General features: G+C 39.0%; 1 protein-coding gene across 12 annotated transcripts in view; it reads right to left on the bottom strand.

The window, feature by feature from the left end:
• The window catches only part of Ankrd28 (ankyrin repeat domain 28), a 189,438-nt gene extending 172,797 nt beyond the window's left edge, over nucleotides 1-16,641 (bottom strand). For 3 of the 12 annotated variants that reach the window (XM_013065343.3, XM_087182253.1, XM_021243958.2), the window contains exon 1: nucleotides 16,222-16,641. In XM_013065343.3, coding sequence (XP_012920797.2) covers nucleotides 16,222-16,593 — 372 coding nt within the window. In that variant the 5' untranslated portion in view covers nucleotides 16,594-16,641. The remainder of the gene's footprint in view (nucleotides 1-16,221) is intronic. The other 9 variants (XM_021243960.2, XM_087182256.1, XM_087182260.1 and 6 more) reach the window with 7 other exon arrangements.
• Nucleotides 16,642-16,813: the final 172 nt, after the last annotated feature.

Genomic DNA, 16,813 nt, shown 5'->3' with positions numbered 1-16,813 from the left:
TGATTTTTTTAAGTTCTTTATATATTCTAGATAGTAGTTCTTTGTCTGAGGTACAGCTGCTAAAATTTTTTTCCCACATTGTAGGTTGTCTCTTAGCTCTGTTGGTGGTTTCTCTTGCAGTGGCACATAGATTTTTATCAAAGGTACCTAAAGCATAAGCAAAAGGAGCTAGAAACTTGGGCCTGGAAAAGTATAACTAAAGACTGTCTGGCAAAATAAAAAAGAAAGTCAAAGTCAGGAGACAGCTAACAGTTAACATCTATAGAAGGGCTTTTTTTGGTTTGCTTGCTTTTTTGTTGTTGTTGTTTTGCTTTTTAGGAAACCATACATAAGAACCCTTTTTCATAACCTCTGTAGCTCTCATTTTTGGTAGGGCCAACACAGGTGATTCATGTTCACAATTCTCCCCTTCTTCTCTGAAGGCACTGCCAATTAAAGCATCTGTGGATGTGTCCCTCTATGCCAAGGTAGCTTTCCCCAGTTGTAGTCGGATTAAGTTAGGTCCACATGGGAGAGGATGTGAGACATACTGGAGTCAAGTGTCATAAAATCCTTCTAGCCAAAATGTGAACAGTATCAGAAATTTACAAAGAGTGGCTCTTAGGCTAAGTTTACAGTACACAGTCCAGTCTAATCCCATCCATTCTGCAGTCAGTACTCTAAAACATTAGAACTTTGACAAACAACAGTTACAAAGCTTACAAACAAATGTAATACAAAGTATTAAGAGCAAAGCAAATAAATAGTCTGTACAGAAGATTTAAACTAAGGAACACAGTAACCAAGTTAATTAAAGAAAGCCAATTTGTTGGTGAAACAAGGTTCATTCTATCAGAAAGGTGTATTAAGTATATATACTTAAGTTTCCTTTACTGTAACCTAATATGAAGTACCATTTAGAAGACAGCACATTAGTTACATCAATACTAAAAATTAAAGTTCAAAAAAAAAATTAAAGTTCAGTAATACTTTTAGAATTTTTTAAAGCACATACAACAGTACTGCAAAACTTCTGAATACTCAAAGATTAATTAAGTGGTGGTGAACCTATGACACATATGCCACAGTGGGTTTGTATCACTGAAAGCTCTAAAAGGTTCACCATCACTGGATCAATGTTTATTTCAATGAACAATATGTATTTTTGTAAAAGAGCAAGTTACATGACTGTAAGAAATACATAAAGTAGCAATTTAGCAAAGCAAGTATTTTTAACTATCTTATAGCAGAACAATTGCATTCTTTAACAAAGGCATCACATGTAATAGTTTACTTAACTAGAATTATGAAACAAAACTTTAAATAGATGCCCAAGTAAACTCTCATTTGCTAAGATTTAAACAATTAAAACACAACAAAGACAACAGAGAACACAAGAAATTATGATAAAAGTAAAACTTCTCCTAAGTAAGTTCTTTTGTAAATTTTACCAAGAAAAGATGAACATTTTAAGAAGCTCTATTACTTTCAACATAAAGACTGACATTATCCCTGTGTATTACATTTTGAATTCTTTAAGATCTTTGGAAGACCACATTTAATTAGAAATGTTTTACACAAAGATATACTGTACTGTTAGTATACTTGATCAATTTACAACAAATCAAAACTCTTAGATCATTACAAAATGATGTTACCACATTCATAGGCCATCAGTACTTTCTCAAACTATAAATGTCACATTCAGATCTAAGGACTGTACATTTACTCAGAAAAAAACCAAACAAACCACGTAGTGTATTTGGGGTGGGAAAAGCCCAAACTTTGTTTCTGAATCTTGCAAGGCCCTTTCCTGTAAAAACAAAATGATTTTTATTTTATTTTATTTATTTTTTGTACCGGGGATTGAACACAGGATCTTGCGCTTGCGAGGCAGGCAGTGGAACCACTGAGCTAAATCCCAAGTCCAAAAATAATTTTTTTAAAAGTACATTTTTAAGTATCTAATTTAGACAAGGAGTAGATAGGTAAGAAACAGTTTACTGTTACAGAGAAGCAAAGAAGCCTTTTTAGTATCTCTTACAACTATTAGCTTTTAAGCACATGAACAAATCCAACAGACCAAATAATAGCTTAACTTTTTCACAGTAAAAGATTTATTTAAACTGATTGTTACTAGAATACTGAATGAGGTGTCCTTATAGAAATTACTGACTTTGTGATATCTTAAAACGAAGAACAAAAACAAGCCTCAATCACTTACACTTATGACTTAAAGTTCATGTTTTAAAAAACTTGTTGACTCTACTTTGACAAGTCTCCATTTTTAAATACTTACTGTCCCTCTAGAATAGTTACTCTCCAACTTCTTATAGGATCAGGTACCCCTTGATCTTGTATCAGCTTTTATTATATGTATATCAACAATCTATGACATACATAATAGACTTAAATACATTATCATTCATAGACTTTAAAAAGCTAATACACTAACTATATTTAGCACATATCTTTAGTATTTTAAATATAAAAGCCCACAATGCTTTACTTATCTATCCATCTAATTTAATTTTTAAAGTTACTTCTAAACTGTCCAGTAGCACAAGTCAATGTCCCAAGCCATTTCTTTTGTCAAGGGACAAACCTTTCAAGAGGTATAGTCAGGACCTAGAAACTGAACTGCATCCCAAACACCTAACAGAGAGTAATTCTAATTAGATAACAAGCAAATGTATGTTAATGAGTCTGAGAATACTTTTATTTTATCTTTTTTTTTTTTGGTACCAGGGATCGAACTCAGGTCCTTGCACTTGTGCAGCAGGCGGCGAAACCACTGAGCTAAATCTCCAGCCCCTTATTTTATCTTTTAAACATCTGAAGCATCTAGGTTTCTTAATGAGAGCTCTTTTTATTTTAAATGAATCTGGTACATTTAAACAATTCACAAAAACACAATACATATAAGATAACACACATACACCCACAAACATACACAGAACAAAGACTCAGATTTATCATATACCAGTTTTTTAAAAGTTATACTATTGGCATGATTTTTTTTTCAGTTCTAAGAAATACTTAATCCTAATTTTCCATGTCTGAAGGTGGAATTCTGGTTGTAACAAGGTGAGAAATTTGTTATCTCAAAGGCAAATGACTCCCCATTCAATCTGAGTTTGAATTTTCTGAAAATTTTTTTTCTTCCTACCTTATCATAGGTTTTAGTAATTTTTAGATAGCTCTTACTCCAGGTTTTAAGACATTTCCCATGGTATTAGAATTTAGACACAGCTGGTCAGCAGTTTACATATCTTATCCTAGCTTTACTGCTCAAGGACTCTACAGTAGAAAAAAGAAACCAGTTTAGGAAGTAGACTCCCCATGAGAAAAACACAAAGACAAGCCATCCACAATTTACAATCTCTTAGTTGAAGTATGGAGGCAGCAGAAGGAAACAAAAATCAACTGCTAGCAAATACAATTCTGACAAATGTTTTGTGTTTTTTTTTTGGTACTGGGGATCGAACTCAGGACCTTGCACTTGGGAGGCAGACAGCGGAACCACTGAGCTAAATCCCCGGCTCTGACAAATGTTTTGGAACACAATTAGTTTGTAATGAACTAAAGACTGTTAGCCAAAATGAAGGAAATTTAAACCCCAATGAGAAATTCAGCATTTATCTGAGTGGCTGCTTGGTAAGTGGGGACAAAAGGCTCTTATTGGTACCTGTCAAATCCAGAAAAGGGCAAGGAAAGCTGCTGTGAATATTATAATGGCCAAAGTTACTCCACAAAATCTTAAGGACAGTAGCATGAAATGAGAACAGTCTTTCAGTTCACAGGCCGTGCTTATGGTTAGATCTAAAATGCCCTGCCCCAATTCTATGTGTGTGGAAGGTGACTGGATCATGACAGCACTATACTCATCAGGGAGTTCATCCACTGATGAACTCAGTAGCTGAATGTGTTAGGAGGTGGGACCTGGTTGGAGGTGGGTCACTAGGGGCATGACCCAGAAAGGCATATTCTTGTCCCTGGTTCCTCCTTCCTCACTCTGCATTCTGGCTGCCAGAGGATGAGCAGCTATCCTCAGCCCAGACCTTTACACCATGTCTTGGAGCCAGCTGACCACGGACTGAAAACATGAGCCAAAATAAACCTCTTCTCCTTTAAATCACAGGTGTCAGGTATTTTGTCCCCCCCATGACAAAATGACTTAACACACAATAAAATCACCTTTTTCTAAGTCATACCAACTACAGCTTATCTAGGGAGCTATGAAGTAGCATAAACACTTTCCATTCCTGAGCAGGTCACAACAGAGCTCTCTACACACACTTGAGTGGCTCTAGCCTCTTACAATCTCTTAATCTAAACTTTCCTGTCAGGCAAACAGTTCAAGAACCTTTAACTCCAGATTGGTTCACTAAGAAGCCTCAAAATAGCTGAAAAGCCAAAAATGTCTTACTTGAAGACTCAGATGGGGTCATAAGAACCTGAAAAACAAGGAAAAGAAAGGGTGAGGCCAAATGTCCCCATTGGATGAATTTAAACCTCCAACTGGTTACTGCCTTAGAAGATATTGTCCTCTACCAAAATGGGAAGCCCCCTGGCCAAACTGAGAGCTCTGTTGGGTCTTAAAGAGGCAAGATTGTGTCTTGCCTTGCATTCATATATATGGTGGAGAAGGTGCAGCTCCCGAAGACCTCTCATCAGAGAATCCTGGCTACCACCTGTCTAATTGGTATGCAGCTTCTAGGTGATCCTGAAACCATACCGTTCATCCTAGAATAAAGGTGGTTCTAAGAGAAGGATAAAAGAAAACCAAACAAACCAAATAATTGCTCCAAATCAACAAAACAAATACTTGGAACTATTTTCTACCTCTGAATCTCTTCTCACACCAGTCAGTGCCCTAAAATGACCTGCAATAGGTCCAAATAGCCTAAACAGTGAAGGTGCTTACTTCTCCCCAACTGACACTGCCAAGAGATCTACAGAAGGTCCAAATGTTGGGAACAGTAGATTCTTGGAATATACCTTGCAGTGGGAAACCAGTCAGACTGTCAGCTCCCCAAAACACTTTCTCCTTTTACCAGTGAAAGTGTTCATAGGCAGCAGATGTCATGAACAGGAAAAAAAAAAAGGACAGAGTTCTCAGATGTAACAATATTCCTGGCAGCTGCTAGAATGTCCCTGAAATCCTAAACAAGGGTTCAGTAGCCATGAGTAGTGAGTCCCTTTTCCCAAGTGCCTATGGTCTCCTCCATACGAAACTGGAAGAACCGTGCCTCCCAAGAGCCAGGAATTGCATGGCTTCCCCAAACTATAACTGGTACTCATATGCCTATGTTCAAATTCATTTGCTTGCTGTTGACCAAATCAAAGGAGGCCATTTATTCTGCTAAAATTAAAAGGGATTCATTTAAGCTAGTTCCCAAGCGGGGGATTTAGCTCAGTGGTGCCGCCGCCTGCCTCGAAAGCATAAGGTCTCAAGTTTGATCTCCGTACAAAAAAAAAAAAAGCTAGCTCCCAGGAGATGGAGGGATCTCAACACCCAAATTACCATCTCATCAGGTACAGGTGTTAGGGGTCTTTTATAGGAAGGAATAGAGGGGAGAGGGAATACAATGAGCCAATGTACATTCTGAGGCTTATCACTCTCAGCCATCTTCCATTCAGAAACTGGGGCCCCAGACCTCCTAAGCAATCATCTGCATATTCTGTCACTTAGGCTGAGAAGGGGGTTGATGGTTACGCTCCAGGCCTGAAGAAGTCTAGAAAATGCAAATCAAAACTACAAGGAGGCTGGGCAAGGTGACACATGCCTGTAATCATCCTAGCTACCTGAGATGAGGCAGGAGGATGGCAAGTTAGAGCCCACCTTGGACTACTTGATGAGACCTTGCCACAAAATAAAAATATAAAAAGGGATGGGAAGGTGTAGTTTTGTAGTAGAGTATCCCTGGGTTCAGTCCTCAGCAAAACCGAACAGAACCAAACCGAACCAGAGACACCACTTTACATACATTGGAATGGCTTTAAAAGGCAGGCAGTTTGGAGAATGAGGCTAAGGAGATCCAGCCCTGCAAGGACACTGGCTCTTACTGTTGTCTTCAGCTTCTCAATAAAATATCTGACATTATCCACCAAAATACAATAAATTCAAAAAATTTTAAACAAAAAGAAAATAAAAAGTGGGGTCAAGGATGTGGATAAATTGGCTTCATACACTGCCCACTGAGAATGTAAAAAAGTGAATTCTAAAAAACCAGAATGATGGTTCTTCCATAGACAGTTACCATATTACTCAACTATTCCCTTTCTAAGTATATATCCCAGAGAAATAAAAACATATCCACACAAAAATTTGTACATTAATGTTCACAGCAGCTTTATTCATAATAGTCAAAAAGTATAAACAACTCAAATGTCCATTAACTGATGAGTGGATAAATAGAACACTTTATCCCAACAGCAGCATATTCAGCAATAAAAATACTATTACTCATTAATAGTATGAATGAACTCAAAAACATTAAATGAAATAGGCGAATCTATACCTACAGGATGTTGGTTTTCTAGGGCTGAGGAGGACAGAGGTTTGGAGGATGATGGTTTAGATCACAGATGTGCCCAAACCACAGACAGCCCTGGCTGCATTTAGGCCTGGACACCTAGTAATGTGGCCCCACAAGATCATCTTTTAATATCAGTATGTGATTTTTAGAGATATTTCTCATGACTCAATTGCACAGTTCTCCAGTGTGGACTGCACGAGTAACAATGGAACGCTAAGTAGGAGAGGGCACAGCATGGTGTTAACTCCTCCTCCAGTAACCAGTAAGTCAAATCACAACCCATGTGTGTTTTTGTGTTATGGGCAATTGTGCAACTTGCAGGGATGAGCAATAACAGTATTTTCAACTTACTTATGTGTACCTGTGAAGATGAGTGTTCACTGCTATTAAGCAGGCATGTAAGTTTTCTTATTAAACCTGAGTTGCACTTCCATCAAAGCTAGACGTGGATGCAAATATCCAACTTGTTTATGGTGCCGTGTGTGTGTGTGGGGGGGTGGTACGTGGGATGTAAGCCAAGGATGCTCTATCACTGAGCTATATCCCCACCCTTTTATTTTTTGAAACAAGGTCTCACTATTGCCCAGGCTGGGCTTGTGCCTCCTTGCCCAGCATGTTGCCCAATTTTTAAAATGGCATTTTATATGTGTGTGTGTGTGTGTGTGTGTGTAGATATGAGTGTGTGTGTGTGTATATATATACATATATATATGTTTTGTTACATATACATATTAAATACATATCTTATATGAGGACCAGGACAATACCTTTTCACCCAATGCAGCCAGAGCAAGTCAAAAGGTTGGAAATCCATGGTGGGATTAAGAGGCTTCATTTCGCAAGACAAAATGTTCTAAAATTGATTATGGCAATACTTGTACAACTCTGTAAATACACTAAGAAATACTGAGTTGTATGATTTAAATTTGTGAATAACATTTCAATAAAACTTTTAAAAAGAAAAAGCTACCAAACTTTTAAATCCAAAAATTGATGCAAAAGTAAAGGCTGACTCTACAAACAAATTTATGTTTCTTTTTTTCTTGGTATCTTCAGTAATAAGAAATAAAGTTAAATGCAGTGCTTAACCATAACATTTATTTTAGGATTCTACAATAAGAATTTCTCTACCCAATTTCCCTTTTTAAATATTTTAGCTGCCCTGTGCCACATGTTTTAATAATATTATCTGTGACCCTAAATCCTTAAATGTAGAAAAGACATACCATCAAGTTTATAATAAATTTAGATGAATAAACCCTCATCAATAAAAATTTGAACTTAAATTTATTAACCAAAGTGGGCTTTTCACTAAAGTTATAGGAAGAATTTTATCCAGACTGCTTTGAAAGTCAAGCAGGTCACACACAAAAGAAACCTGGTAACTTTTTAATTTTGTAAAAAATCAGTATCACATACCGGGAGTCAATGAATCACTTAACAGTACAGGCATACTTGCTTTTATTGTGCTTGCAGACACTCTTAAGTGCAGACACTCTTACACACTGAAGGTCTGTGGCAATCCTGTGTTTAGCTAAGTCTATCAGTGCAACTTTTTCAATAGTATAGATGATCATTAGTATCTTTTAGTAATAAAGTATTTTTAGTTAAGGCAGGCTCTTTTTTAGACAAAATACTACTGTACACTTTATAGAGTACTGTATAATATAAGCATAACTTTTGTATGTACTGGGAAACCAAAAATTTCATGTGGCTCATTTTATGGCAGTTAACACTGAATTCACAAGATCTCTGAAGATATTTAGTTCTGCCTGCAGAACTAAAGCTGAGAGTGGAGGGTAGTGGATATTAAACCTAAACTATTTAAGAACTTTAATCATTTCAACTTTATACTTGTTGCAAACATTACTGGTTTAAGTAACTAAATATTTCCTTAATTTTTGCTTAAAATTAGAAGTAACAGTGTAAATGATTTTATTTGAACTGTGCACATATACATTATCCAGAACAAAAGACTTAATCCTGAACTAGGTCCAGAGCATTTTCTAGGGTTATCACACCTCAGCCCAAGTAGGATGCATTAACTGAATAAATTTTACACTAGACTAGAAAAACAAAAAGAAGACAAATGCCGAAAAGCTTAATGCAACCCAAATTTAACTGCTTGGATTATCTGTTCTTTTTCTTTAAAACTGCCACAAATAATGTTTAATTACATTTTCATTATGTTTAATTTATCCTAGTGGGACTATGTGACCAAAAAATTGTCAATTATTGTGTGAATATAAGACACTCTCACTTGTACACAACAAGCCATTGATACAGTTATGAAAAAACACATCTTTCAAAATGTATTGCGTGATGGCACACACCAGGTGCCTGAGGCAGGAGGATGGCTTGGGCCTGGGTTACTTAGTGGCTTCAAGGCCACCCTGAATTACATAGTGAGACTCTGTTTCAAAAAACAAATAAAACAAAAATATATGTATTTATTCCCTGTCAAACCTCTTAGTATTTAATGTTCTCAGTCTGTACTAAAATATTTCACATATGTTTTGAATTACAGCAGCAGCTACCTAACTCATTTTAGGTATATTTGTTTGTCTTTTGCAATCCACCCTTCTAAAACTTGTAGTGGTTAACTTTTGCATGTCACAATCTCCTCTGAAGATCTAATAAAGTTATAAACCCTCTCCAGTTATATATGTATGCACATTCTGGCTGAAATCCTCACAGACTCTGTTTTCAGAAAGCCAACTATTACTTCCCATGACCAAATTCTCAGCCGCATATTCAAAGTACCTCATAATGTAGTCACTGTTAATTAGGCTATCTCCTACCTTCCCACTATACATACCAATCAGGACTACTCCTCATTAACCCAACATAGATATACCATCCTCTTTCTTGGCTTACCTTCACTGTTTCTCTTGCTGCTTTCAAGCACAACTGTTAGCTTGTTCCCCATCCTTTGGTACTGGGGACTGAACACTGGGCCTTTGCACTGAGCCACATTCTCAGCCCTTTTTTGGTTTTGAGACAGGATATTGCTAAGTTGCTCAGGCTGGGCTTCAACTCAAGATCCTCCTCCCTCAGCCTCCTAGAGTGCTGGAATAATAGGCATTCACCACCATGCATGGCTACAGCTGTTAGCTTCTGACATTGACAAATCTTTCTGGTGAATCTAAAATACCTCCCTTGCCACAAGGACTTACCTATGTATAATCTGGTGCTTTCTGAATTCTGAAACATGTTATCTTTACCTCTTAGGGTACTCACTAGGTTCTACTTTATACAAGGTATATCCAAAGTCAGGAAACATAGGAGGCACTTACTTTTGAACCTTGTATTACATTTCAAATATGCTCCATGTTTCCATTCAACCTTTGTGAATATTTTCATATGACATATCTCTCACACCCGTTTTCTCTCCTTGTCTAGCCTATTAGGATCCTTAAAGGGCAAAGATGATGGCTACTTCATCTTTGTGTCCTGCATAGCCTCCAGCACAAAGCAGAATTATGTGTGATACAGTGTTTGAATATACGGTGTCAGTATTCACCAAACATTTCATGCATTCTGTAACTTCGATTACAAGATTTCTCAGGAGTAATCTTTCTTTTTTCCCAGAGTGAAAGGTCAAACAATGTTCTCTACTCTAAGAATGTTCTCGGATCAAAAGAGAACTTTTCACTATCCAAAATAGTGGTTAAGTTATTCTCATTCACTCACCCCACATCTACTCACTAACATATATGTCAACTTTGTCTAAAAAAAAATCTTGGAAGCTAGCTAGGCGCACAACTGTAATCCCAGCACTCAGGAGGCTGAGGCAGGAGGATCACCTTGAATTTGAGGCCAGCCTGGGCTACATAATAAGTTCAAGGCCAGCCCAAATTACACAGCAAGACCCTGTCACAAAAAACAACAAAGCAAAACAAAACACCACCTTGATCAAGAAACCCCACCTGAAAACCTATAAGGGAGGACCCAACGATGGACAAAAAAATCCAGATGAAAGACAAATACAGTACAGTATCTCATGTGTATAGTATTTCACTTACATGTGAAAGCTTAAAAAGGCGAGTTCATAAAAATGGAGATTAATGGAGATTAGAACAGTGGTTACCAGAGGCCAGGGGTGGGGTACAAGGTGGATTATAGGTGGGGTGCAAGGAAGACAGGCCGGCTAATGGAGACAGGGATGTGCTTGAATAGGAGGAATGACTTATAAGGGTCCATAACATACTAGGGTAACTAAGACTGACAATGATATATTTCAACAGTAGGATTAAATACACAATTGTATTATTTCTATAAGCAATAGAGAGGATTTTGAATGTTCCCAGAGCAGGGAAATAATGGATATTATCAACCACCCTAATCATTACACACTGTATGAGGTAATGAAAGATCACACTGTACCCCATACCCCATAAACAAATACATTATGTGGCAATTAAATTTTTTAAACAAGTTGCCCGTGAACTAGCACAAACAATCAACAAGTGGGATCTCTTCTTATTAAAAGGCTTCTGCACAGCAAGAGAAACCACCAGCAGTGTGAAGAGACAACCCATAATGTGGGAAAAAAATCTTCACCTGCTTTTCCTCAGACAAAGGTCTACTATCTCAAATCTATAAAGAACTTAAAAAGATCAGACCTCCCAAATTTAAAGACCCAATCCAAAAATGGGCATCTGAAATGAACAGACATTTCTCACACAAAGAAGTAGAAATAGCAAATAAATACATGAAAAAACGTTCAACATCACTGGTCATTCGAGAGATGCAAATGAAAACAACGCTGAGATTCCACTTCACTCCAGAAAGAACGGCTGTTATCATGAAATCAACCAATAACAAATGCTGGCAGGGCTGTGGGGAAAGAAGAACCCTGCTTAACTGCTGGTGGGAGTGTAGACTGGTGCAAGCACTGTGGAAATCAGTATGGAGATACCTCAAAGAACTAGAACTGGAAGTCCCATTTGACCTTGCTATTCCACTGCTGGGGATCTTCCCCAAAGAATTAAAAGAATCATACCACAGTGATATATGTGCACCCATGTTCATAGCAGCACAGTTTGTAATAGCAAAAAGTTGGAAACAGCCCAAATGCCCATCAACTGGGGACTGGATAAAGAAAATGTGTTTTTTTTATAAAATGGAGTACTACTCAACCCTAAAAAATGAGAAATTAGAGACATTTATAGCTAAGTGGATGCACATTGAGGCAATACTCTTAAGTGAAATAAATAGGACACACATGTATAAATACTGAATAGTTTCTCTGGTGTGAGAAACTGAAAGTGTAAATAAGGACTAAAATGTATAATAGGTAATGTGAAATAGGAAGAAAAGGGGCAAAGGGGAAGGAAGTGGGAGGGCTAGGGGAAAGGATAGAAGGGAATGGGATTAATATGAGAAAATGGAAAAATAGGAACAAAATCTTTGTAAATAGGGAGGACTGGAGGGGTTGAAGGGAAGGCTGGGCAAGGGTGAAAAATAAGAACCAAGAGACTACGTAATGGTGCAAATTTCCAATGATGAATGTCATTACATTGTATACCTAAAATGTACCATTGATTAGAATGAATAATTGATAATGAAAAATAGGAAAAAAAGGTCCAAAGGGGTAGGGGTAGTGGGAGGGGCAGGGGAAAGGAAAGAAGGGAAAGGAAAAATGATGAGAAATGGAAAAAACGGATATAAAGTCTTTGTAAATACAGAAGGGTGGAGGGGGTGAAGGGAGGGCTAGGAATGGGGAAAAAATAAGAACCAAGATGCATTATGTAAAGGTACAATTCCCAATGAGAAATGTGATTGTGTTGTATACCTACAATGTACCAATAAAAGAATTTAATAAATGCAAAAAGAAAAAAAATTTTTTTAAACAAGGAAAAATAAGATTTCAAAGAAAAAAAGAAAAAAAAAACCCCAAATGTAAAAAATACTATCCTTTAGAACTACTACATACAAAATTTAACTCCAATTACTAAATTCTGAAAACAGAAGAAAATACTATCCCAGATTATACATATGTCCTCCACAAGCGGAAAGGAAATGTCTAAGGACACACACTTTTTTTCAAAGAACTCTTAAACATGATACAACAGTTTGGCCAGAACTGAGGGTGTAGCTTGGTGGCAGAATGATTACCTAGCATGCAAGACCACGTATCAAAATCCAAAAATAAAGGGCATGGGGATGTAACGTATGTAACTCTGTGTGAAGGACTAGTGTTCAATCTCCAGTACCAGCAAAGAGAAAAGGGAGGGGGGCCATTCCGAGTCAGACATGGAAGTGCACATCTGTAATCCCAGCCCTTGGGAGGCCAAGGGAGAAGGATCTTAAGTTCAAGACCCGCCTGAACTACACAGTGAGAACCTGTCTCAGACAACCACGTGCATACATGAGCATGCACACACACACTAAGTAAATTTTATCATATATAAATTTTAATCTTCGTTTTTTTATGACTAGGCTGAGGGTATAACTCAATGTTGGACTGCTTGCTCACAAAAAAATGAAAATCACACACAAAATTTTATGATCCTTGGCTATTTTTTCTTAAAGAAAAAATGTTTTTAATAGGTATCTTATTTTGTTGTCTTTGTCCAACTGATCTAAATTAGCAGCTACTAACTAGTTCCTTACTAGCTTCTAGCCCCTTTTTAGAACCATATCAATTACTGTCACTGGTGGTTATCAATTTGACAACTTTACTAATAAGCTTTGTTATTGCTGTCTCTGAGACAGAGTCTAATTACTTACTTCGGCCTGGCCTAGAACTCCATCCTCCTGCCTCAGCCTCCAGAGGGCTGAGATTACAGGAGTGCTAGAACTAAATGTGTGTGCCATCACATTTAGCTACAAATAGATTCTGCATAACAATCTGAATTTTTGGCTTCCTAAAAAAATTTGGCTGTCTGAAAATGCTAGGCACACCTGTACAACAACAATGGCTTGGAGCTGAGCACAAGGAACATGCCGGATTCTGTGGCTATCATCCCCACCACTCTCCACTCTCTTGAAACACTGACACTGTGTCAGTTGCCATCCAGCTTCCTAATTGTGTGATCCCTAATCCAAACACCTTTTACTTTTCTTACTAGGGTGTACTGCTGATAAAATGTAATCACATATGACTAATTTTTACTAACTGAAAAGATAAAAATTGTGACAGAGACACCTGTTGGGGGAAACCCCTCCAACTGTTAGATGCTGTATAAACCAATGAAATAATTCAGGAAAAAAAAATTCATGTGTCACTCCGACAGACAGAAAATAATTTTCATTTACTATTAAAAATTATTTTTACCTATTCATTGACAGTACTACAGTATAACAGTAAGTACTTATCCCCATAATTACATGTCAGCCCAAAATGAGACAATACTTACTCAGATTATTGAATGGATGAGAACAAACTACTTTATTTACTCACCGATTTTTATATTTAAACTACCTAGAACCCTAATGTTTAAATGCACAAAGAAAACCTTTACTCATTTGTAGCTTCCATATATTAAACTATATTTTGCAAAGCTAGAAGAAAACAAAATACAAGATAAATACAGAAATTAACCTAAAAAAGCAGATTTTACTACTTCCTATCTCAACATATATCAGGCTTTTGAGTTAGAAGCTGTATCAAGCATCTTTCAGCTTTAATTCTGTGTACTTATCCAGACCTCTTTTCCTCCAAACAAAATAATTCATCATGCTTTTCCTGAAGATGGGAAAGGCTAAGAGTATTTGCATTCCATTTCATTTTTATCATCACTTCTAAAAGCTAATAAAATATCAACATATAAGATGACTTCTAAAAACAGCCATTCCCTTTCAACTAAGCAAAAAACCTCATCTTTCAAAGTCTTTCAAAAGAGACTGGATGGGCCAATTACTTAGTACTGTTCATAGAGATAAACCTCAATGGTTTTCCTCCAACCACGCCATTTCTTCAACTTGTCCACGTATTTTCAACTTTACAGGTGACATTTTAAAGAACAGTATCATTATTACTTGATATTATATAAAACTAGAGCGATAATATTGCTTCACAATTGCAATTCCTAAAAACTGGAGTGCAAATAAATGGGTTTTATTTTCAAATGAAAACACAATCCTGTTACTGTTTAAACTCGATGGTAAATAAAATGTGTTCTCTTAAAAGTCTATGAAGTTAAAAAAAAAAAAAGTCTATGAAGTTCCCAATGCACACAATAATGTGAATCACAAACATAACTTTTCAAAAGTGTAGGGCTAAAAACAGTAACAGAAGCATATAGTGTCACTAGATTGTCAAAGATTAGTGGGAAATCTAGATCTTGAGTTCCATGGTGTTAAGAGTACAAATGTGTGTTAACTGTACAGGAATGAGACACAGTTTATTGTTTAACTATGCTTTACCTATTATTAACAGTGTTGTCTGATACAACTTTGAGAAACAACAGAAGTGTTCTTTATCTGGCCTGTTCAATACAATGGCCAACATTTACCTGTGGCTACTGAACACTTGAAAATGGCCAGCAAAACTAAGGAACTGAGTTATTTAAATTTAAGGCACCACATATGGCTTACAGGTTTATCATACTGAACAGCGAAGTTCTATATGTAATTTGAAATGCAAAGCATAAAGTTAACGAATCAAAGTATCGTACCCTGATGTTAACACCAGCTAAAATTCTCCTGATACCAAATGATATGGAAATTCAGACATCAGCCTAAACATAAAATTCACTTTCGAAATGAGAATGCATGTTAACTGGATTCAGAGTTTAAGGTACAATATTTACTAACAGGTAATATAAAATTTACATCGTTTTTCCCCATTGTCTTTCTAAAAGGGGTACTTACTTTCTGAATAGTTTCCCAATGCATGCAAGTTACTTTTTCCTTCAAATCTGTTCGGTATCTTTTGTTTAGAAAAACAAATAGCAAAAGTTCTCGGCACTAATATATTCCCGCAATTCGTCACACGTTAATTTCCCTTTGCCCTAAGACAGATTAAAATATTTGAAAGCATCTGCTGCATCTCTTTAGTGCCCATCTTCTAATGACCTAGGTGTACAAATCATTCAGATATAGTTGCGAGTTCATTCCTAGACATGTTTGTTTCAGTTTCAGTGCATCAATCTTTTTGGCACTTCAGGTATTCTCTGACCAGCTCCCTCTACGTCAAGAAAAGTAACCAAGATGGTGCACAAAATGTCAAAAGAAAACAAGTCTAGGAACTTGCACATTGAGTAATAACTAAACCCTACTAGAATTAACCAGGTTTGCGGTGTCCTCCCCTCTCCTAGGACAGAGTACAAGCCTAAAACTAACCCGCGAAGCAAACTGGAGAGCAAGGTCGCGACCCTAGGTCACGGCCGCCCACGCGGCTCCCGCCCAGCAGCGCAAAGCCACCTGTTAGGCCCGAGCCTCACCTGGCAGGAAAGGGGAGACGCCTACCCGGCAGCGCGCCGGACGCGAGGGCGGCTAGCGCGGAGCTCGCCCCTCTCGCCGTAGCGGCGGGGTCACCGGTGGCACGCGGGCTTCCCTGGCCCCGGCTGCCCTGACAGGCGGGTCGCCGACGGCCCCCGGCCCGCCGCCTCGCGCCCGCCCCTGGCCGGAGACCTTCGCTCCTCTCCCAGCCACGCCGCCGAGCGGGCTCCCAGGCGGCCCGCACCTCCGGGGCGCCCTCCTCCTCCTCCTCTCCGCGCGGCGCGATCCCGCCCTGCCGCCCCTCACCTACCTGGTCGCGGAGTTTGAGGAACGCCATGGCGGTCGCCTCCGCGCCCACTCCAGCCTTCGCCGCTACCGGGCCCACTGCGGCGGCCCCAGTTGCTCCAGCCGCTACCCGATGCCGCCGGGTCGGCAGCAGGCTACGCCGAAGAGACCGAGGGTAGGGGGCGGCGCCGCCACCCGTCGCCCGCCACCGCGAGGTGAGAAGCCCGGCCGGTCCCGCCTCCTCCTCTGAGGACTCCCCGCCCTCTTCCTTCCTTTCTTTCTCTTTCCCTCGGCTGCCTCCACACGCAGCCCCCGCCACCGCCTTCTCACGCCCCCTTCCCGAAATACCCCGGCAGCCCCAGCCGCAAGCCGCTCCAGCCCGCGGCAGCGGCGGCATCCAAACTCCACTCCACAATATTACCACCACCGCCCGCCACGATTGGCGGCCGCGCGGGGGAGAGGCCAGAGTAAGCCGAGCGCTCATTGGCCACGCCGCCGCGTTCGCTCGGGTCCCGCCCCCTGCCTCCCGCGGAGAGAGGGGGAGGGAGGAGGAAGAGGCGCGGGGTGGGCGCGGAGCTGTGGCGCGCGCCGGGCGGGGGAGCGGGAGGAGAGCGGAC

Source organism: Heterocephalus glaber, unplaced genomic scaffold (genome assembly GCF_053883595.1).
Source record: "Heterocephalus glaber isolate CG9 unplaced genomic scaffold, H.glaber_assembly_v1.0 deba00001472, whole genome shotgun sequence".
Taxonomy (NCBI): domain Eukaryota; kingdom Metazoa; phylum Chordata; class Mammalia; order Rodentia; family Bathyergidae; genus Heterocephalus; species Heterocephalus glaber.
Note: the sequence above shows the minus strand (reverse complement) of the source record. Positions and strands in the feature narration are given on the sequence as shown.